Below are 23,646 nucleotides of genomic sequence, written 5' to 3'. Positions count from 1 at the left end.
CTACTTTGATAGTTTGGACATTTTTGAACTCAGCAATACCAAACATGTGTATTTTTAAATTGCTTTTCTTGTTTTATTTTCAATGGTGCAAAGGGGGTGATTTGAACCATTATGGGGTTTTTTTTCATACAGTTATATGAAAAAGTTTGGGCACCCCTATTAATGTTAACCTATTTTTTTTATAACAATTTGGGTTTTTGCAACAGCTATTTCAGTTTCATATATCTAATAACTGATGGACTCAGTAATATTTCTGGATTGGAATGAGGTTTATTGTACTAACAGAAAATGTGAAATCCACATTTAAACAAAATTTGACCGGTGCAAAAGTATGGGCACCTCAACATAAAAGTGACATTAATATTTTGTAGATCCTCCTTTTGCAAAAATAACAGCCTCTAGTCGCTTCTTGTAGCTTTTAATGAGTTCCTGGATCCTAGATGAAGGTATATATGACCATTCCTGTTTACAAAACAATTCCAGTTCAGTTAAGTTTGATGGTCGCCGAGCATGGACAGCACGCTTCAAATCATTCCACAGATTTTCAATGATATTCAGGTCTGGGGACTGGGATGGCCATTCCAGAACATTGCAATTGTTCCTCTGCAGGAATGCTTGAGTAGATTTGGAGCGATGTTTTGGATCATTGTCTTGCTGAAATATCCATCCCCTGCATAACTTCAACTTCGTCACTGATTCTTGCACATTATTGTCAAGAATCTGCTGATACTGAGTTGAATCCATGCGACCTTCAACTTCAACAAGATTCCCGGTGCCAGCATTGGCCACACAGCCCCAAAGCATGATGGAACCTCCACCAAATTTTACTGTGGGTAGCAAGTGCTTTTCTTGGAATGCCGTGTTTTTTTGCCTCCATGCATAATGCCTTTTTGTATGACCAAACAACTCAATCTTTGTTTCATCAGTCTACAGGACCATCTTCCCAAATGTAACTGGCTTATCCAAATGTGCTTTTGCATACCTCAGGCGACTCTGTTTGTGGCGTGCCTGCAGAAACGGCTTCTTTGGCATCATTCTTCCATACAGCCTCTCCTTGTGCAACGTGCGCTGTATTGTTGACCGATGCACATTGACACCATCTGCAGCAAGATGATGCTGCAGGTCTTTGGAGGTGGTCTGTGGATTGTCCTTGACTGTTCTCCCCATTCTTCTTCTCTGCCTTTCTGATATTTTTCTTGGCCTGCCACTTCTGGGCTTAACAAGAACTGTACCTGTGTTCTTCCATTTACTTACTATGTTCCTCCCAGTGGAAACTGACCGTTTAAATCTCTGAGCAACTTTTTGTATCCTTCCCCTGAACAACTATGTTGAATAATCTTTGTTTTCAGATCATTTGAGAGTTGCTTTGAGAAGCCCATGATGCCACTCTTCATAGGAGATTCAAATAGGAGAACAACTTGAAAGTGGCCACCTTAAATACCTTTTCTCATGATTGGGTACACCTGCCTATGAAGTTCAAAGCTCAATGAGGTTACAAAACCAATTTAGTGGTTTAGTAAGTCAGTAAAAAGTAGTTAGGAGTGTTCAAATCAAGAAATTGATAAGGGTGCCCATACTTTTGCACCGGTCGAATTTTGTTTAAATGTGGATTGCACATTTTCTGTTAGTACAATAAACCTCATTTCAATCCAGAAATATTACTGAGTCCATCAGTTATTAGATATATGAAACTGAAATAGCTGTTGCAAAAACCCAACTTGTTATAAAGAAAAAAGGTTAACATTAATAGGGGTGCCCAAACGTTTTCATATGACTGTATTTTTTAAATCCCCCCCCTAACTTTTTATTGTTTTTACTAGTCCCCCTAGGGGACTTGAAGTTGTAATCTTCCGATCGCTTGTGCTGTACAGAGTGCATTAGAGATTGACAGCGGGACTTAGGGGTACTTTGCACGTTGCGACATCGCTACTGCGATATTGTCAGGGTCATGTCAAAAGTGACGTACACCCAGCGCCGGTAGTGGCGTTGCAACGTGTAAAGTCTAAATGCGCCGATAAATGATCGCAAAAGCTTCGAAAAACGGTGATCTGTGTAGCGTCGGTCATTTTCATAATGTCGCACCAATAGGAGATACAATTTTGTTCCTCGTTCCTGCGGCAGCACACATCGCTGTGTGTGAAGCCGCAGGAGCGAGGAACAACCTGCCTCCACCACCTATGCGGAAGGAAGGAAGTGGGCGGGATGTTTATGTCCCACTCATCTCCGCCCTTCCGCTTCTATTGGCCGTCTGCCGCGTGATGTCGCTGTGATGCCGCACGACCCGCCCCCTTAGGAAGGAGACGGGTCGGCGGCCAGAATGACGTCGCAAGGCAGGTAAGTGTGTGTGAAGCTGCCGTAGCGATAATGTTCGCTACAGCAGCTATCACAAGATATCGCAGCGTGCAAATTACCCCTTAGTTAACAACGGCACATGTTAGAGGCATATGTTGGCTGATCAGATCAGCCGACAAGTACAGGGAAAGATGTGGGCTCAGCATGCAAGCCTGCATCAAAGGGAAGGACACAACCTATGACGTACCAGTATGTCATAGTTCTTGAAGGGGTTAAGGATTTTCAACCTTCCTCTAACTTTTTCATTAGTACCACCAATGTAAATGTAGCACCCCTGAGGTATCAGGTGCCACAAAATGTAACCTGTGGAAACCCAAACCCCGGAATATCCTTGCCTGTCAACACACCAGCACCCTCAGGCCACATACATAACCTCAATTCGAGACTGGGAGACTGCCTAGCAACAGGTAAAAGAGATGGGCATTTATTGGCTAATTGCCACCTAATCTGTAGGGAGAGACCCAGCAACGGGAAGGGGGGCCAGTGGTCAGTTGGGAAGCTGGCGGGAGGAAGTGAAGAGGTGAGTTAGAAGTGAAGGAGAGAGGAGAGAGTTAGAAGTGAAGGAGTGAGGAGTGAAGAGTGAGAGAATGAGGCGTGAAGTAGAGAAGGAAAGGTGTAAAGACCTAAAGTAAGAACGGGATGCTGTAAAGGAGACAAGGACTGTGGAGTAAGGAACCAGGACTCCAGGAACCATGAGTTATCTGTGGAAGAATAATACTCCAGGGATCGCGGGGTGCCTTTGGAAGTCCGGAACCAAGGCTCACAGGTCTCAGTACAAGGCGGGGTGCAGACCCTAGGACAGCGGCACACTTTATGGTCAACTGTTAAATCTGCCAGGGGAGGGGATCTCCAAGGTCCCTAACCAACCAAAGAGTCTGAAGCATCTGTACCGCCCCGTGCTCGGCTGCAGCCGAGCCGCTTGGATCCGTGCTCGTCGGTGGGTGGCTCGAGCGCCTCCGAACCCGGGGTCACGTCGCCTTGAAAGGAAGCTGGCGCTACGTAGGGGGTTGTTAGGTAGGTCTACGGCCGGGGCCGTGGTTTGGGTTAAGTTCGTGACGCCACCCACGGGTTGTGGTGAATATAGACACTACCGCTGCTGTTTACTAGGCCCCTGGGGATGGTGTTGCGCAGCCAGTTGTTGACCCCTCCGTGGGTAGGGGGGTGATGGTCCCGGGGCCCGGTTTTGAGGGTGCGGACGGATTGGTGTGGTGCGGGGCGGTGCGCGGCCCGAGGGCACAGTTGTACTCACTCTGACAGATACACCGAAGTCTCTGGTAAACCAAAAAGATGGTGGTCGGTGGCTGCGTCTGGTCCCCCACCCAGTTTGGTGGTCCCCGCCTTTCTACTGCACCTTGTTTTGTAGCTGTGGACTGCCCGCGCTTCAGCAATGGGAGTCCGCTCCTCGGCTGTGTGTGTGTCGGGAGAGCCCGTTTGCCCGCAGACGCTGGCCCGTGGGATCTATCTGCCTGAGTGGTGGCTTTCTATCCCCCTTGTTGGGCTGTTGTCTTCAGTCGGGACTTGGTTGGGAAAGTACCTAAAGTCCAGACCTGAATCAGTGAATTAACTTAGTCCGGTAGATTCGGGACCTCATTTCAGGGTCTGAGTACCCCCCTCTGTGCTCCGGTTTCCAGTCCGTTCCTCGGTTCGGTACCGGCGGGCCACTACTTTGTCCCGGTCCCTTATGATTTCACAAGGCTGTCTTCCACCGTCTGCCTCCTGGCCAAAGGCTGTCCAGGCTACGACCCAGACCCCTGTCAGACGTTTACTCCTCTCAACTCCTCTCTCTTTCACCTCCAAAACTAATCTCCTCCGTTTTCCCGCCTCAAGCTATCTGAACTCCTCGGTGGGCGTGGCCAACTGCCTGGCTCCACCCCCTGGTGTGAACGTCAAAACCCGAGAGGGGTGACCAAGGTTTTTAGGTTGGCTGCTGTTACGTTTTTAGGGGGACAGGTGTTTGTGCAAGGGCCTGTCTGTGACTACCTGGCTACTCCAGGGCGTCACACATCAGCAGCAAAGAGGGGACCTGGGACAAGGGACAGAAGTCCACCCATTAAATAGTCCAGGCTACCTGCAATAGGAAGAAGTCTGAAAAGGAGGGGCTCCCCCAGAAGCTCTAAGCCATGGGAGCCCAATACAAACCAGTGTGCATGGAGGACAGCTTCCCCAGGTCACAGCTGGCACAGAGAACAAGGGGAGCGGAAACATTTGAAACCGGTTCCAAGCCACAAGTAAAACAAAAGGCAAGTTGACACTGCAATACCAGATGTGGACTGTTTCCTTCTCACCTCCGTACATATACATTGACTGTCCCCTACTATTGCCCCCTAATCATCCACTGCTGGAGCCTAGCCCTGCTCGTGGAGGGCCCAAAACACCTAAGCTGCACTACTCCACCAGCCCCAGCAGGACCCTGCAGCTTCAATAACCTAGCCTCAGACCACAAGTGGCGTAGTCAAAATTATTTTCTTTTATTTTTCTTCCATTTTTCACCTCTTTTTTATCGGACCGACGCCCAGGGTCACGGAACTGGGCATTGGCCGCGACCACGACTGTTCCCCCCCTGTGCACCACACGCCCGAGACCGAGTACCCCACAGCCCTGGGGCATCACATATACCATGACCGCTGGTTTTCCTCCGCTCCACCCATCTGATTCACAATATGCCGAACCCGGACACCCAGGAGAGGACACAAAGTTTGGCATTCAGTGTCTTGGTGGCAGATGACCAGGTCCGTCCAATTCTACATCTAATTATAAAGTCCCCTACTACCAGAATCTGTCTGGCCTTTGCTATACTCCTGTTTCCTTCCTTCTTCTAGCAGTTGTTTTCCTGATTGCTTGGAGCAACATCCTGCTGTAGTGATTCTAGTTCTGGGCCTGCAGCCCTAATATCAGCCAAACAGGCATATTTACTATAGTCTGCTAGATCAGGATTGGGTTCCCTGACATTCTGGGTTCTGATCTTCCCCACCTACACCCTCTTCTATAACAGTGATCCCAGCCAGAGCCGCTCAGTGAGCTCTAAACTCCTCTCCAGGTTTGCATTGCTAGTGAGTGTTGCAAGATGCACATTCAGATCCATAACTTGAGCTTTTAAATATGTAACTGTAGCGTCCCACGGGGCAGGTGGTTTAACTTACTCATTGCCAGGCCGGTGGTGCAGATCCTCTGCGTTGTCACGGGGTTGCCTGGCCTGGTTCCGTTGCCCTGAGGCGTACAGAAAGGAGGGTTGGAGAGTGGCAGGGAGGATGGAGATAGTAGTTTTAGGTTAGGAAAGTCTATTAGGATGATCGTGATGCCACCTGTGGTACGCTGCAAGGGTCTCTCACCGGGGCAGATGTCAGGTGCAGCTGGGATGGTATTGCTCCCCACAGGCGAAGTGGGCCCCGGGAGGATGGCGGGGGTGATGATAGTCCCTGTTGGCACCGCAGCACTGGGCAACGGCGACAGTAAAGGAGAGGCAGAGACAGGGGCTGCGGTTCCAGGTCGTTTTACTCACAGGTAGTTCAAGCACTGCCCTAGAGTGTCCCTCAATTGCTGTCCGGAACCCGGGCCGAACTTCCTGCTCCAAGCCACGGGCTCACGAAGAGAGAGAAACACTAACTTCTGTTGTCAGTGCTAGTTGATATCCCAAGCTGTGCCCAGGAAGCTTCTGCTGTAAGTATGATCATTGCACCTACTTCTACCCCATGTGGTGCCTGCCCCCAGTGGTTGTCCTAGCAACCGAGAGAGTCCCATGCTTTGTGATGGCTAACTCCCCTGTCTGCTCTAGTCCAACCCCCTGTGAGTAAGCACCTTGTTGTTGATTGTGTGTGTTCTGTGAAGGCATTGGCAGGTTAACCCCTTCCTGACCCGCGATAGATATTACCCCTGACAAGTAGTGTAATACCCTGTAGCGCCTGAAGCCCAGGGGTGTCACATTCCCTGGTGGCAAATGACAGCACTCCGGGGCTGCAACATTTTACAAAGATTACCGCATTTTTGTTATGCATTTAAACCAAAACATTATTTCTTTCCTTTTTGGGAGACACAGCAAATAAACATTTCAACTTTTTCAGACAGGTCAGCAAGTTATCTCAACTTTCAGAGTGCAGTATAGTAAATCAACAATAACTTTAACTTTTTCTCATGCAAGAAAACATTTACTATCACTCTTTCTTGTCTACTGCTTCTGGTGGAGATGACTGTACCAGGGAACCGGTCCCGGACGCGTGGTTCTGAACACTCATGGGACAGCCTCTTGCAAAATGTTCCGCTTTTCAACAACGGCGACAAATGGGCTGCCCATTTGCAGTAAATCAATCAGGAACTTGGGACAACAGGTCCTTACCACGTCATCGCCATGGAAGGTCATTAGCACTGGAAGCCAGTTCAATGGATACCGGTAGCTGTTTCACCTGCTTGGACTGCATTGCATGTGTTAAGGCAGACACACTCTTAATCAGTTCCTGAATCTGGAGTCATCAATCATGGAGGGGGTCCTTTTCCTTAGCCTGCTCTTTAGCATCCACCTTTATCTTTGTAGTTGACACAGGATTGGGCCGAGATGGTTCACGCAGCACTTGGATGGCCCGGTCTTTGAATTCGGCAAAGCTGATGTCTGCGTGTTGCATGGCCCGGTTCCGTTGCCCTGAGGCATACAGAAAGGAGGGTTGGAGGGTGGCAGGGAGGATAGAGGTAGTAGTTGGAGGTTAGGATAGTCTATTAGGATGATCGTAACACCATCTGTGGTACGTAGCCAGGGATGGGGGCCACCTCTGCAAGGGTCTCTTACCGGGGAAGATGTCTGGTATCGCTCCCCACAGGCGGAGCGGGCCCCGGTAGGATGGGGGAAGTGATGATAGTCCTCGTTGGTGTCACAGAACTGGGCGACAGCGACAGTAAAGGAGAGGTAGAGACAGGGGCTGCGGTTCCAGGTCTTTTTACTCACAGAAATTGATCAGAGAAATATGCGACCATGCACAACACTAGAAGGTATATGGTGTAAAATAATAAATATATGTTCCAAAACAATAGTGTTTGGGTCCTATGGATGTAGCTGACCTACGGTAGCAGAGACTAGGCACCGAGATATAGAACAAAAAATTCTAAGGAGAACCGATTTAGTCAAAAAGGTATAACAAATTTTATTATTAAAATGAATGCCGGCTGGCAGAGAGCTAAAAGCAGAGGCATCACATGTGTAAATATTGAATAGGTATGGACAGGTATCAATGTACAGGTATGAAGATACTAGAACTGGTGATATGTATTAAGGAAAAATTCAGGTATACAATACCATGTCAAGTTAATATAGTTATTCACAGTAATGTCAATGGTAAATATACAGTAATTAACCATCAGGTATCTGTTTAATAAAAGAGGGGGTAATAGTGAACACATATATACCCAGCCAAATGGGGGTGTTAGAAGCAAAACCATATGTATAGTTGTCAACTTTAACATTAGTATGTACGGGTAATGATAGCTGTGGCATGCTGTGTAAATGGATGTTAAGAAGGTATGCATAAACAGCTCAAAGAAATCATTAATATGGCCTATTGTGCGAAGATAAATACATATGTGTCCACATAGAAAGGGAAGTAGTAGTGAGAAAGAGAAGATTGTTTTACTTGGATACAAGAAGACCTGTGTTCACATGTGACGCCAGCCCCGATGCGCACGTTTCGGCGTCACCTTCGTCAGGGGATGACCCTGTATCCAGGTAAAACAATCTTCTCTTTCTCACTGCTTCTAACACCCCCATTTGGCTGGGTATATATGTGTTCACTGTTACCCCCTCTTTTATTAAACAGATACCTGATGGTTAATTACTGTATATTCACCATTGACATTACTGTGAATAACTATGTTAACTTGATATGGTATTGTATACCTGAATTTTTGCTTAATACATACCACCAGTTCTAGTATCTTCATACCTGAACATTGATACCTGTCCCTACCTGTTCAATATTTACACATGTGATGCCTCTGCTTTTAGCTCTCTGCCAGCCGGCATTCATTTTAATAATAAAATTTTTTATACCTTTTTGACTAAATCGGTTCATCTTAGATTTTTTTGTTCTATATCTCGCTACTTTTTACTCACAGGTAGTTCAAGCGCTGCCTGAGAGTACCTATCTCTGCCACGATGGGCTCCAGCCACTATGGTGTGATCCGTGAAACACATAACAGAAAATCACGGACATTGAAAATAAAAATCATTTTTAACTCACCTTCTCCAGTGACGCTCTGTGCAGCCTCTGCTCTCGGCAGCTTCCTGCCCGGCTCATTACTGTTGTGCAGATACATTATGTACGACACAGCCGACCTGGAAGTAGCTGCAGAGGTGACACAGCGCCGGCCGGATGCACTACGGACAGCACGAGCGGGGGCAGGTGAGTTTATGTCCATGTGCAATTACATATCACGGAGCACGGATCACGGATTGCACATTGACAACCCACGTGTGCCGTGAATCACAGAAAACAGAGGGACATAAGCGTTTTTTTACACGTCAGGGAAAAACGCCTGTGTTTTTCACTGACGTGTGAAACAGGCCTAAGAGTTCACTGCTCCTTAGCATTATTTCTTTCTGCTTGCGGGGAGGGGGGGAGGGCATCGCTCTCCTGCTTAATTGACAGTTTGTACCAGTGAAAATTGTCATATCTCTGACCTGAAGTATGAACTAACAAATGCTGAAAGAAGGGGCAGCTTTGCCTACGTAGCATCAGAGGAGCATAGTTACACTAATGATAGCCATATGCAGCGATGTGGTCAGCTGAGAAAGAAAAGAGCTTATAAGCACTGCATTCATTGCCTGAGAGAACGGCCACTTAAAAACTACCAGTGTCAAATTGTAAAATTGTTTGTTTTAATAAAAACTTTGCCATTTCATTGATGATGCTGAGAATATCTGTTTGTTGCTAATGTCTTGTGCCAGCATTCTACAAAACCTTTAGTCGGTTTAGATTTTAGATCTTAGATGATTTTAGATCACCTTTAGATCTTGAGTCGGTTGTACCACGCCATGGCACAGAGAAGACTCCTCGCGAATGGCACAGAGAAGATTCCTCACGACCACACCAAACCTGCTTACAAACCCTCTCTCCCAAAAAAAAAAAGTTTCCTGAACTTCCCCAGGAAATGAGGTCAACAGTAAAACCTCTTGACCTCACTTCCAGGTCAAAATGCATGCGTTCTGTATGCCAAAAAAGCATGCGGACCGCAACAAAAATGCAGCCAAGTGCATTTTGGTTGCGTTTTGACCCACATCATTGATTTCAATGGGTGGAGAACGCAGCTACAACGCACAAAAGAAGTGACATGCTGCTTTTTTTTCCCGCACAGATTTTTGGCATCCAAAGCGCTGCGTTTACAAACGCAGCGTGTGCATTGATTTTTCAGCTTTCTCATAGACTTTGCTGGGGAAGCTGAACGCATGCAATTTGGCACTGAAAACGCTGCAGTTCAAAACGCAGCGTTTCTGCGGAAAAAAAATGCAATGTGCGCACATAGCCTTAGAAGTGAATTTCATACCATGGCGCGTCTCAGCTGTTTTGGTGGAATATTAGACAGATGGCTTAGTGTTATGAATGATCCATCATTTGTTTTAATATGTACTGTATATTTGGTATCAACCAATTGACGTAGTATCAGGTTAGAACATATTAGACATATGTAGACAATCATGACCATCCAAAAGTAAAAATAAAAAGAATATTTGTTATTTTTTTTAAATCTCTACAGAATACATTGTGTCATATGCTCCTGCAATGAAGCCATTTGGAGGCAAATCCATACCATATTCGGGAACAAGCACATCTGCCATAGTTGATGGCCTACAGCCTGGTGAACGATACATTTTCAAAATACGGGCAGCAAACAGGAGAGGACAGGGCCCTCAGTCTAAAGCCTTTACAGTCACTCTACCATCAGGTAAGTGTAAAGAATGACCCATCTGTTCACTGTTATTTCAAGGTTTTACTGTTCAATCTTATCTGATTCCAGACATGTTTCACAAAATTGTTCCTTATAGACATTGCTAATTTTATGGTTCATAAAACTTAGTTATTGTATGTTTAATACTGAAAGTTGTGAAGTTTATTCAGAATGTTGCAACAATATAATATAGCCGATCTCTACTTCACTAGAATAAATAGTGCTCTGTAAGAACTGTATGTACAGTAAGTAACACATATAGTACTGTGCACAAGTTTTAGGTAGGTAAAATACTGTAGAAAAATTACTACATAAAAATGCTTTCAGAAATAGAAGAGTCATTAGTTTATTTTTGATCATTTAACAAAATGCAAATTGAATTAAGAAAAGAGAGATCTAAATCATACCACTACTTGGTAAGCATCCTTTTTCTTAAATGTATCAAATCATGAATTCTAGGTACACTTGCCGATTTTGTAGTATAGTTGGGTGTATGAGAAACCAATTATGTCAAACAGGTGTGAAATGATAATCAGTTTCATATGTACATTGAAACACACTAACTAAAACATTTAGTGGTGTAGGAGGGTGAGGAACAGTCAAACATTGCTACAAAGGTGAGGTTGTAGAAGATAGCTTCATGTCACAGGTCATACTCCATGGAAAAACAGAGCTCAATAATAAGACACAAGGTAGTTATAGAACATCAGCAAGGTCTCTAGCAGGCAAAACAGTCTAGGGTTTCAAGATGTACTGTTCAAGCACTTTTTAAGAATTACATTATACAGTCATATGAAAAAGTTTGGGCACCCCTATTAATGTTAACCTTTTTTCTTTATAACAATTTGGGTTTTTGCAACAGCTAGTTCAGTTTCATATATCTAATAACTGATGGACTCAGTAATATTTCTGGATTGAAATGAGGTTTATTGTACTAACAGAAAATGTGCAATCCACATTTAAACAAATTTTGACCGGTGCAAAAGTATGGGCACCCTTATCAATTTCTTGATTTGAACACTCCTAACTACTTTTTACTGACTTACTAAAGCACTAAATTGGTTTTGTAACCTCATTGAGCTTTTAACTTCATAGGCAGGTGTATCCAATCATGAGAAAAGGTATTTAAGGTGGCCACTTGCAAGTTGTTCTCCTATTTGAATCTCCCATGAAGAGTGGCATCATGGGCTCCTCAAAACAACTCTCAAATGATCTGAAAACAAAGATTATTCAACATAGTTGTTCAGGGGAAGGATACAAAAAGTTGCTCAGAGATTTAAACGGTCAGTTTCCACTGTGAGGAACATAGTAAGAAAATGGAAGAACACAAGTACAGTTCTTGTTAAGCCCAGAAGTGGCAGGCCAAGAAAAATATCAGAAAGGCAGAGAAGAAGAATGGTGAGAACAGTCAAGGACAATCCACAGACCACCTCCAAAGACCTGCAGCATCATCTTGCTGCAGATGGTGTCAATGTGCATCGGTCAACAATACAGCGCACTTTGCACAAGGAGAAGCTGTATGGGAGAGGGATGCGAAAGAAGCCGTTTCTGCAAGCACGCCACAAACAGAGTCGCCTGAGGTATGCAAATCACATTTGGACAAGCCAGTTACATTTTGGAAGAAGGTCCTGTGGACTGATGAAACAAAGATTGAATTGTTTGGTCATACAAAAAGGCATTATGCATGGAGGCAAAAAAAACACGGCATTCCAAGAAAAGCACTTGCTACCCATAGTAAAATTTGGTAGAGGTTTCATCATGCTTTGGGGCTGTGTGACCAATGTCGGCATCGGGAATCTTGTTAAAGTTGAGGGTCGCATGGATTCAACTCAGTATCAGCAGATTCTTGACAATAATGTGCAAGAATCAGTGACGAAGTTGAAGTTAGGGCTGCTTCTCACTTGCGAGTTTCTCGCAGTAGAGCAATGTGAGAAAAACTCGCATTGGAATCGGACACATGTTAGTGAATGATTCAGCTCTCATCTGCGATTTTTTTCTCAGTCCAAATCGGACCGAGAAAAAAATCGCAGCATGCTGCTTTTTTGCGAGTTTCTACTGCGAGTTTCTCCAATGCAAGTCTATGGGAGCGTGTAAAAAATCGGATGTCACGGGACGGCATTCACACCATCCTAGTGACATCCGATTTTCTAAATACATTTCTCGCATGTTTCCTAAAACACTGGAAACGAGTGATGTCTCCCAATGTCTGTCAATCACTATTCCCTGTCAGTCGGTCTCTCCCTCTCGGTCTCTATTCGCTCTCTGTCGGTCCGTCACTATCTCTGTCCCTCTCTCACAGTCTGTCGGTCAGTTTCCCCCCCTCTCTCATACTCACCGTTCCCCGATCCCCGGCGCGGCGCTGCACGGCGTTCACACTGCTGCGGCGGCTTTTACTATTTTGAAAAAGCCGGCCGCTCATTAAACAATCTCGTATTCCCTGCTTTCCCCGCCCACAGGCGCCTATGATTGGTTGCAGTGAGACACGCCCCCACGCTGAGTGACAGGTGTCTCACTGCACCCAATCACAGCAGCCGGTGGGCGGGTCTATACTGTGCAGTGAAATAAATAAATAAATAATTAAAAAAAATGGCGTGCGGTCCCCCCAATTTTAATACCAGCCAGATAAAGCCATACGGCTGAAGGCTGGTATTCTCAGGATGGGGAGCTCCACGTTATGGGGAGCCCCCCAGCCTAACAATATCAGCCAACAGCCGCCCAGAATTGCCGCATACATTATATGCGACAGTTCTGGGACTGTACCCGGCTCTTCCCGATTTACCCTGGTGCGTTGGCAAATCGGGGTAATAAGGAGTTATTGGCAGCCCATAGCTGCCAATAAGTCCTAGATTAATCATGTCAGGCGTCTATGAGACACCCTCCATGATTAATCTGTAAGTTACAGTAAATAAACACACACACACCTGAAAAAATCCTTTATTAGAAATAAAAAACACAAACACATTCCCTCATTACCAATTTAATAAGCCCCAAAAAGCCCTCCATATCCGGCGTACTCCACGGACCTCCAGCGTCGCTTCCAGCATGAAGGTGACAGGAGCTGCAGAAGACACCGCCGCTCCGGTCACCTCCAAGCAGCAACTGAGGTGAGTAGCGCGATCTGCTGAGCTGTCACTGAGGTTACCCGCTGTCACCGCTGGATCCAGTGACAGCGGGTAACCTCAGTGACAGCTCAGCAGATCGCGCTACTCACCTCAGTTGCTGCTTGGAGGTGACCGGAGCGGCGGTGTCTTCTGCAGCTCCTGTCACCTTCATGCTGGAAGCGACGCTGGAGGTCCGTGGTGTACGCCGGATATGGAGGGCTTTTTGGGGCTTATTAAATTGGTAATGAGGGAATGTATTTGTGTTTTTTATTTCTAATAAAGGATTTTTTCAGGTGTGTGTGTGTTTATTTACTGTAACTTACAGATTAATCATGGAGGGTGTCTCATAGACGCCTGACATGATTAATCTAGGACTTATTGGCAGCTATGGGCTGCCAATAACTCCTTATTACCCCGATTTGCCAACGCACCAGGGCAAATCGGGAAGAGCCGGGTACAGTCCCAGAACTGTCGCATATAATGTATGCGGCAATTCTGGGCGGCTGTTGGCTGATATTGTTAGGCTGAGAGGCTCCCCATAACGTGGAGCTCCCCATCCTGAGAATACCAGCCTTCAGCCGTATGGCTTTATCTGGCTGGTATTAAAATTGGGGGGGACCGCACGCCATTTTTTTTAATTATTTATTTATTTATTTCACTGCACAGTATAGACCCGCCCACCGGCTGCTGTGATTGGGTGCAGTGAGACACCTGTCACTCAGTGTGGGGGCGTGTCTCACTGCAACCAATCATAGGCGCCTGTGGGCGGGGAAAGCAGGGAATACGAGATTGTTTAATAAGCGGCCGGCTTTTTCAAAATAGTAAAAGCCGCCGCAGCAGTGTGAATGTCGTGCAGCGCCGGGGATCGGTGAGTATGAGAGAGGGCTGCTAACTTCAGTCACTCAGGGGATTAGCGGTCACCGGTGAGTCCTTCACTGGTGACCGCTAATCAGGACGCGGCACAGACAGAGCCGCAGCATGACAATGAAGTCGGGTGAAGTTCACCCGAGTTCATTATGACAGTGCAGCTCTGTCTGTGTCTGCTGTCATCTGCCATTCAGCTCTGCTACACGGCTGTCTGTGTCTGCTGTCAGCGGCCATGTAGCAGCGCTGAATGGCAGATGACATAGTAAAAAATACGCATTACACACGCATTACACACGCATTACACACGCATTACACTAGAGATGAGCGAACCGGTCCCGGTTCGGCTCGAGGCGGTTCGCCGAACGGGGGGTCTGGCTCGAGTTCGGCTCGTCGAACGTTCGACGAACCGAACTCGAGCCCATAGGAAACAATGGCAGGCAATCACAAACACAGTAAAACACCTAGAAAACACCCTCAAAGGTGTCCAAAAGGTGACAAACAACTCACAACACAACACAAACACATGGGAAAGTGACAAGGACATGTACTCATGCGAAAACAAAACAGCTGGACAAGGAAAAAGAGGAGGACACACAGATATAGGCATGGCACGCCCTTCTAAAGTCATGTAAAACACCGCAAGGTGACTCCAAGCGGAGTCTCCCTTTTTTCCAAAAATTGGGCCCCACACACCCACCCCTTCAGTGGCAGCAGTTGTGCCCCAGTTGTACACTTCACAGCTAGATTTGCATCAAGCACATTCAAAAATACGCCATTCTTATCCGTCCCCAGGATGACACCGGGGTAGGTAGCAAAGTCTTTCCTGATCCCAGCTCTGTTCATCTTGGCTTCTTTTAAAAACACAGCAAGCAAGGGTTACTCCAAGCGGAGTCTCCCTTTTTTCCAAAAATTGGGCCACACAGACACCCACCCCATCAGTGGCAGCACTTGGGCCCTAGTTGCAAACAGGATGTTTTGATTTGCATCAAGCACATTCAAAAATACGCTATTCTTAGCCGTCCCCAGGATGACACTGGGGTAGGTAGCAAAGTCTTTGCTGACCCATGACTTGTTCATCTTGGCTTCTTTTAAAAACAATGTAAGCAAGGGTTACTCCAAGCGGAGTCTCCCCTTTTTTCCAAAAATTGGGCCCCACACACACCCACCCATTCAGTGGCAGCAGTTGTGCCCCAGTTGTACACTTCACAGCTAGATTTGCATCAAGCACATTCAAAAATACGCCATTCTTATCCGTCCCCAGGATGACACCGGGGTAGGTAGCAAAGTCTTTCCTGATCCCAGCTCTGTTCATCTTGGCTTCTTTTAAAAACACAGCAAGCAAGGGTTACTCCAAGCGGAGTCTCCCTTTTTTCCAAAAATTGGGCCACACAGACACCCACCCCATCAGTGGCAGCACTTGGGCCCTAGTTGCAAACAGGATGTTTTGATTTGCATCAAGCACATTCAAAAATACGCTATTCTTAGCCGTCCCCAGGATGACACTGGGGTAGGTAGCAAAGTCTTTGCTGACCCATGACTTGTTCATCTTGGCTTCTTTTAAAAACAATGTAAGCAAGGGTTACTCCAAGCGGAGTCTCCCCTTTTTTCCAAAAATTGGGCCCCACACACACCCACCCATTCAGTGGCAGCAGTTGTGCCCCAGTTGTACACTTCACAGCTAGATTTGCATCAAGCACATTCAAAAATACGCCATTCTTATCCGTCCCCAGGATGACACCGGGGTAGGTAGCAAAGTCTTTCCTGATCCCAGCTCTGTTCATCTTGGCTTCTTTTAAAAACACAGCAAGCAAGGGTTACTCCAAGCGGAGTCTCCCTTTTTTCCAAAAATTGGGCCACACAGACACCCACCCCATCAGTGGCAGCACTTGGGCCCTAGTTGCAAACAGGATGTTTTGATTTGCATCAAGCACATTCAAAAATACGCTATTCTTAGCCGTCCCCAGGATGACACTGGGGTAGGTAGCAAAGTCTTTGCTGACCCATGACTTGTTCATCTTGGCTTCTTTTAAAAACAATGTAAGCAAGGGTTACTCCAAGCGGAGTCTCCCCTTTTTTCCAAAAATTGGGCCCCACACACACCCACCCATTCAGTGGCAGCAGTTGTGCCCCAGTTGTACACTTCACAGCTAGATTTGCATCAAGCACATTCAAAAATACGCCATTCTTATCCGTCCCCAGGATGACACCGGGGTAGGTAGCAAAGTCTTTCCTGATCCCAGCTCTGTTCATCTTGGCTTCTTTTAAAAACACAGCAAGCAAGGGTTACTCCAAGCGGAGTCTCCCTTTTTTCCAAAAATTGGGCCACACAGACACCCACCCCATCAGTGGCAGCACTTGGGCCCTAGTTGCAAACAGGATGTTTTGATTTGCATCAAGCACATTCAAAAATACGCTATTCTTAGCCGTCCCCAGGATGACACTGGGGTAGGTAGCAAAGTCTTTGCTGACCCATGACTTGTTCATCTTGGCTTCTTTTAAAAACAATGTAAGCAAGGGTTACTCCAAGCGGAGTCTCCCCTTTTTTCCAAAAATTGGGCCCCACACACACCCACCCATTCAGTGGCAGCAGTTGTGCCCCAGTTGTACACTTCACAGCTAGATTTGCATCAAGCACATTCAAAAATACGCCATTCTTATCCGTCCCCAGGATGACACCGGGGTAGGTAGCAAAGTCTTTCCTGATCCCAGCTCTGTTCATCTTGGCTTCTTTTAAAAACACAGCAAGCAAGGGTTACTCCAAGCGGAGTCTCCCTTTTTTCCAAAAATTGGGCCACACAGACACCCACCCCATCAGTGGCAGCACTTGGGCCCTAGTTGCAAACAGGATGTTTTGATTTGCATCAAGCACATTCAAAAATACGCTATTCTTAGCCGTCCCCAGGATGACACTGGGGTAGGTAGCAAAGTCTTTGCTGACCCATGACTTGTTCATCTTGGCTTCTTTTAAAAACAATGTAAGCAAGGGTTACTCCAAGCGGAGTCTCCCCTTTTTTCCAAAAATTGGGCCCCACACACACCCACCCATTCAGTGGCAGCAGTTGTGCCCCAGTTGTACACTTCACAGCTAGATTTGCATCAAGCACATTCAAAAATACGCCATTCTTATCCGTCCCCAGGATGACACCGGGGTAGGTAGCAAAGTCTTTCCTGATCCCAGCTCTGTTCATCTTGGCTTCTTTTAAAAACACAGCAAGCAAGGGTTACTCCAAGCGGAGTCTCCCTTTTTTCCAAAAATTGGGCCACACAGACACCCACCCCATCAGTGGCAGCACTTGGGCCCTAGTTGCAAACAGGATGTTTTGATTTGCATCAAGCACATTCAAAAATACGCTATTCTTAGCCGTCCCCAGGATGACACTGGGGTAGGTAGCAAAGTCTTTGCTGACCCATGACTTGTTCATCTTGGCTTCTTTTAAAAACAATGTAAGCAAGGGTTACTCCAAGCGGAGTCTCCCCTTTTTTCCAAAAATTGGGCCCCACACACACCCACCCATTCAGTGGCAGCAGTTGTGCCCCAGTTGTACACTTCACAGCTAGATTTGCATCAAGCACATTCAAAAATACGCCATTCTTATCCGTCCCCAGGATGACACCGGGGTAGGTAGCAAAGTCTTTCCTGATCCCAGCTCTGTTCATCTTGGCTTCTTTTAAAAACACAGCAAGCAAGGGTTACTCCAAGCGGAGTCTCCCTTTTTTCCAAAAATTGGGCCACACAGACACCCACCCCATCAGTGGCAGCACTTGGGCCCTAGTTGCAAACAGGATGTTTTGATTTGCATCAAGCACATTCAAAAATACGCTATTCTTAGCCGTCCCCAGGATGACACTGGGGTAGGTAGCAAAGTCTTTGCTGACCCATGACTTGTTCATCTTGGCTTCTTTTAAAAACAATGTAAGCAAGGGTTACTCCAAGCGGAGTCTCCCCTTTTTTCCAAAAATTGGGCCCCACACACACCCACCCATTCAGTGGCAGCAGTTGTGCCCCAGTTGTACACTTCACAGCTAGATTTGCATCAAGCACATTCAAAAATACGCCATTCTTATCCGTCCCCAGGATGACACCGGGGTAGGTAGCAAAGTCTTTCCTGATCCCAGCTCTGTTCATCTTGGCTTCTTTTAAAAACACAGCAAGCAAGGGTTACTCCAAGCGGAGTCTCCCTTTTTTCCAAAAATTGGGCCACACAGACACCCACCCCATCAGTGGCAGCACTTGGGCCCTAGTTGCAAACAGGATGTTTTGATTTGCATCAAGCACATTCAAAAATACGCTATTCTTAGCCGTCCCCAGGATGACACCGGGGTAGGTAGCAAAGTCTTTCCTGATCCCAGCTCTGTTCATCTTGGCTTCTTTTAAAAACACAGCAAGCAAGGGTTACTCCAAGCGGAGTCTCCCTTTTTTCCAAAAATTGGGCCACACAGACACCCACCCCATCAGTGGCAGCACTTGGGCCCTAGTTGCAAACAGGATGTTTTGATTTGCATCAAGCACATTCCAAATCCACAAGCATTTACTCTCCCCAGGATGACACAGGGGTAGTAAATTCCTTCTGGATCCATGACTTGTTCATTTTGATGAACGTCAGTCTGTCCACATTGTCACTGGACAGACGCGTGCGCTTATCTGTCAGCACACACCCAGCAGCACTGAATACACGTTCAGAGACAACGCTGGCAGCTGGACACGACAAAATCTCCAAGGCGTAACTGGAGAGCTCTGGCCATTTTTCTATGTTTGAAGCCCAAAAGGAGCAAGGCTCCAGTTGCACAGTCATGGCATCGATGTTCATTTGGAGATACTCCTGTATCATCCTCTCCAGCCGTTGAGTATGTGTCAGACTTGTTGTCTCTGGTGGCCTTGCAAAAGAGGGTCTAAAAAAATTATGAAAAGATTCCATAAAATTGCTGTTACCGGCACCAGAAAAGGTCCTACTGGTACGGGTAGACTGTTGAAGATGACGAGACCGTCCCATGTTTGTCAAGTTACAACTGGGAGATTCACTCCCTGCACCTGCACGGTTGTTTGGTGGAAAAGCCGAGCTAAGATCTAGTAACAGCTTCTGCTGATACTCCTGCATACGTGCGTCCCTTTCTATGGCTGGAATTATGTCACAAAATTTGGACTTGTACCGGGGATCTAATAGTGTGGCAATCCAGTAGTCATCATCACTTCTAATTTTGACAATACGACTGTCATGTTGGAGGTAGTGCAACAAAAAGGCACTCATGTGTCTTGCGCAGCCATGCGGACCAAGTCCATGCTGTGTTTGTGGCATAGAGGTGCTACCCGTTCTTTCTTCCTCTGACATCTGACCCCAACCTCTTTCAACTGAAATTTGACCAAGGTCTCCCTCATCCGCTGAGTCTTCCATGTCCATGGACAGTTCGTCCTCCATTTCTTCATGTTCTCCTGCACCTTGCTCAACATTTCGCCTGCTACTATGCGCCCTTGTCGATCCCTGTCCCCCATGGTCCCATGCCTGCTGCGTTGGTGATGATGAACGTCTGGACCTTCGTGATGTTGTTGTCCCTTGCGCATATGAATCCTCCTGTAGTTCCTCCCCTTCATGTTGTCCCACCCCCTGACTCCGAATAGTGTTTAGCGTGTGCTCCAGCATGTAAATGACTGGAATCGTCATGCTGATAATGGCATTGTCAGAGCTAAACATATTCGTCGCCATGTCGAAACTGTGCAGAAGGGTGCATAGGTCCTTGATCTGAGACCACTCCATCAGGGTGATCTGCCCCACCTCTGCATCTCGTTGGCCCAGGCTATACGTCATGACGTATTGCACCAGGGCTCTGCGGTGCTGCCACAGTCGCTGTAACATGTGGAGAGTTGAATTCCAGCGTGTCGCCACATCGCATTTCAGGCGATGAACCGGCAGGCCGAAAGACTTCTGGAGCGATGCAAGTCGCTCTGCTGCGGCGCTTGAACGGCGGAAGTGAGCTGACAGTTTTCGTGCCCTGTTCAGAAGGCCATCTAGGCCGGGATAGTGTGTTAAAAATTGCTGCACGACAAGGTTCAACACGTGAGCCATACAAGGTACGTGTGTCACCTTGCCCAGGCGAAGTGCCGCACCCAGGTTTGCAGCATTGTCGCACACGGCCTTACCAGGCTGCAGTTTGAGTGGAGACAACCATTTATTAAACTCGGACCGCAAAGCTGACCACAACTCCTCAGCTGTGTGACTCTTATTACCAAGACATGTCAAGCTAAAGACCGCCTGATGCCGTTGCGCTCTGCTGCCAGCATAGTAATGAGGGGTGCGTGATTCCTTCTGCGCAGTGAGAACGCTGGTGGCCTGACCAGGCAGGCTTGGGGCGGAGGTGGAGGACCCAGATGAGGTGGAGGATGCAGAAGCAGTGGCGGAACTTGGACAGACAGAGGATTGACACACAAGTCGTGGGGACGGCAAGACTTGTGCAGCAGACCCTTCACCATCTATCACCATAGTTACCCAGTGCCCAGTCAGCGACATGTAACGTCCCTGTCCATGCTTACTGGTCCAAGTATCGGTGGTGAAATGCACCCGTTCACACACAGAGTTTCTCAAGGAAGCGGTGATGTTGTGTGCGACATGCTGGTGTAGCGCGGGCACACCTTTCTTAGAGAAGTAGTGGCGACTAGGCATCTGGTACTGGGGCACAGCGACAGACATAAGGTCTCTAAAATCCTGTGTGTCCACTAGGCGGAAAGGCAGCATTTCGGTAGCCAACAGCTTACAGAGGGATAGAGTCAACCTCTTAGCTTTGTCATGGGTCGGAGGAAGTGGCCTTTTATTTGACCACATCTGAGGGACAGAGATCTGGCTGCTGTGTGTAGACGGTGTTGAGTAGGGTGTCCCTTGAAAAATGCAGGTTTGTGAGGAAAGTGCAGGCGGAGACATGATGTTGCCTTCATCCAACGTTGGTGCTATCGATGTCTGAGAGAGCTGTACACACTCACTTGTTTCCCCTTCCAAACCAACTGACGACCTTACAAGCAAACTGCCTGTTGCGGTTACAGTGGTGGAAGTTTTGCGTGGAAAAACAGGTGTGGCAGCTGTCCCCACAGTCCTAGAAGATGAAGAGCGCGCGGATGCAGTGGAAGGGGCGGGCGGTGGATGGTTCGCTCCACTAGGCCGCATTGCAGCACAGTGAGCTTCCCACCGGGACTTATGATATTTAGTCATGTGACGATTCATGGAAGAAGTTGTCAAACTGCTGAGGTTTTGACCTCTACTAACAGAATCATGACAAATGTTACATATCACATGAGTTGGGCGATCTTTTTCGATGTGAAAAAAGGACCAGGCTAGGCAAGGCTTAGAGGCCATGCGACCTGTTGATCCACCCCGAATAATGCTCATAGGCAGAGTGGTGGCTGAGGATGCAGTTGTAGACGTGCTACCAGTGCTCCGACTCTGTCCAGGAAGGCGCAAGGTAACTTCGTCGTCGGTTGCATCCTCCTCCACCGCCTCTGTTGACCTCCTCGAGTGCCTGACTGGGGGTTGACAGTAGGTGGGATCTAGAACGTCATCATCAATTGTTGTGTTTGCACTCCCCTCCCCCTCAGACCGAGCCTCTTCTTGCCCTGACCGAATATTTAAGTTGTCATCCCAATCGGGTATCTGCGTCTCATCTTCATCAGTATGTTCCTCATTGTCTATAACCACAGGTGTTACAGTTTGTGACAAAGGGTCAACATTATGCTCAGAAACTTGGTCCTCACGGCCTGAATCTGAGTCACAAAGGTTCTGGGCATCACTGCAGACCATTTCCTGTTCTGTACTCACTGTAGCTTGGGAGCAGACCTCTGATTCCCAGGCTATAGTGTGACTGAACAGCTCTGCAGACTCAGCCATCTCAGTTCCACCATACTGTGCAGGGCTGATGGAGACTTCAGAGCTGGGAGAAAGCAAGTTTGATTGGGATGACAACTCAGAGGACTGGTGTTTTTTGGATGCGGTACTTGAAGTGGCAGAGAGGGCACTTGTTGGACCACTTGAGATCCATTCAAGCATTTTCCTTTTTTGCCCATCATCTACCTTTGTTCCTGTTGTTCGTGTCCGTAACAAAGGGAGCACATCGGATTGTCCACGGTAAGTAGTAGACATCTTACTTTTGCTGGTAGATGGTCTATCTTCAGCAGATGATAATGGAGCTTTGCCACCTTCCCCACGGACAAAACCTTTTTTGCCTTTTCCACCACGCCTCTTCCCCTTTCCACCAGCATCTGTCATTTTGCCACTCATGTTGATTGCGACAAGATTGTGGACTGAAAATGTGGTAGTAAAAATTGAGAGGTGGTGAAGATTGCAGTGGTGGTCTAGCTTTATTAACAGCAGAATAATAAAGAATAAATATCCCTGACAATGCAACTTAGTTATAATTAGTTGGAGTGTGCAACGCAGGCAGACGTGCTGCAAATGTCTTTGCACTAGTGGGACTATAGCAAAGTCCAATAGCCACGTATAGGATGCCACTAGGTACACTGAGTGTTTGCTAGTATAATGGCTTGGTTAGAATGAGTTGTAGTGTGCAACGCAGGCAGACGCGCTCTGCAAATGTCTTTGCACTAGTGGGACTATAGCAAAGTCCAATAGCCACGTATAGGATGCCACTAGGTACACTGAGTGTTTGCTAGTATAATGGCTTGGTTAGAATGAGTTGTAGTGTGCAACGCAGGCAGACGCGCTCTGCAAATGTCTTTGCACTAGTGGGACTATAGCAAAGTCCAATAGCCACGTATAGGATGCCACTAGGTACACTGAGTGTTTGCTAGTATAATGGCTTGGTTAGAATGAGTTGTAGTGTGCAACGCAGGCAGACGCGCTCTGCAAATGTCTTTGCACTAGTGGGACTATAGCAAAGTCCAATAGCCACGTATAGGATGCCACTAGGTACACTGAGTGTTTGCTAGTATAATGGCTTGGTTAGAATGAGTTGTAGTGTGCAACGCAGGCAGACGCGCTCTGCAAATGTCTTTGCACTAGTGGGACTATAGCAAAGTCCAATAGCCACGTATAGGATGCCACTAGGTACACTGAGTGTTTGCTAGTATAATGGCTTGGTTAGAATGAGTTGTAGTGTGCAACGCAGGCAGACGCGCTCTGCAAATGTCTTTGCACTAGTGGGACTATAGCAAAGTCCAATAGCCACGTATAGGATGCCACTAGGTACACTGAGTGTTTGCTAGTATAATGGCTTGGTTAGAATGAGTTGTAGTGTGCAACGCAGGCAGACGCGCTCTGCAAATGTCTTTGCACTAGTGGGACTATAGCAAAGTCCAATAGCCACGTATAGGATGCCACTAGGTACACTGAGTGTTTGCTAGTATAATGGCTTGGTTAGAATGAGTTGTAGTGTGCAACGCAGGCAGACGCGCTCTGCAAATGTCTTT

The 23,646-nt window shown here is 47.0% G+C and overlaps 1 protein-coding gene across 1 annotated transcript in view; it reads left to right on the top strand.

Moving 5' to 3' along the window:
• The window catches only part of FNDC1 (fibronectin type III domain containing 1), a 391,652-nt gene that overhangs the window by 200,210 nt on the left and 167,796 nt on the right, over positions 1–23,646 (top strand). Inside the window, exon 7 of the mRNA XM_075338178.1 lies at positions 10,084–10,272. Coding sequence (XP_075194293.1) covers positions 10,084–10,272 — 189 coding nt within the window. The remainder of the gene's footprint in view (positions 1–10,083; positions 10,273–23,646) is intronic.

The sequence above is a fragment of the Anomaloglossus baeobatrachus genome, chromosome 3, assembly GCF_048569485.1.
Source record: "Anomaloglossus baeobatrachus isolate aAnoBae1 chromosome 3, aAnoBae1.hap1, whole genome shotgun sequence".
Lineage (NCBI taxonomy): Eukaryota > Metazoa > Chordata > Amphibia > Anura > Aromobatidae > Anomaloglossus > Anomaloglossus baeobatrachus.
The sequence above is the reverse complement of the archived record's forward strand: the minus strand, read 5'-3'. Positions and strand labels throughout refer to the sequence as shown.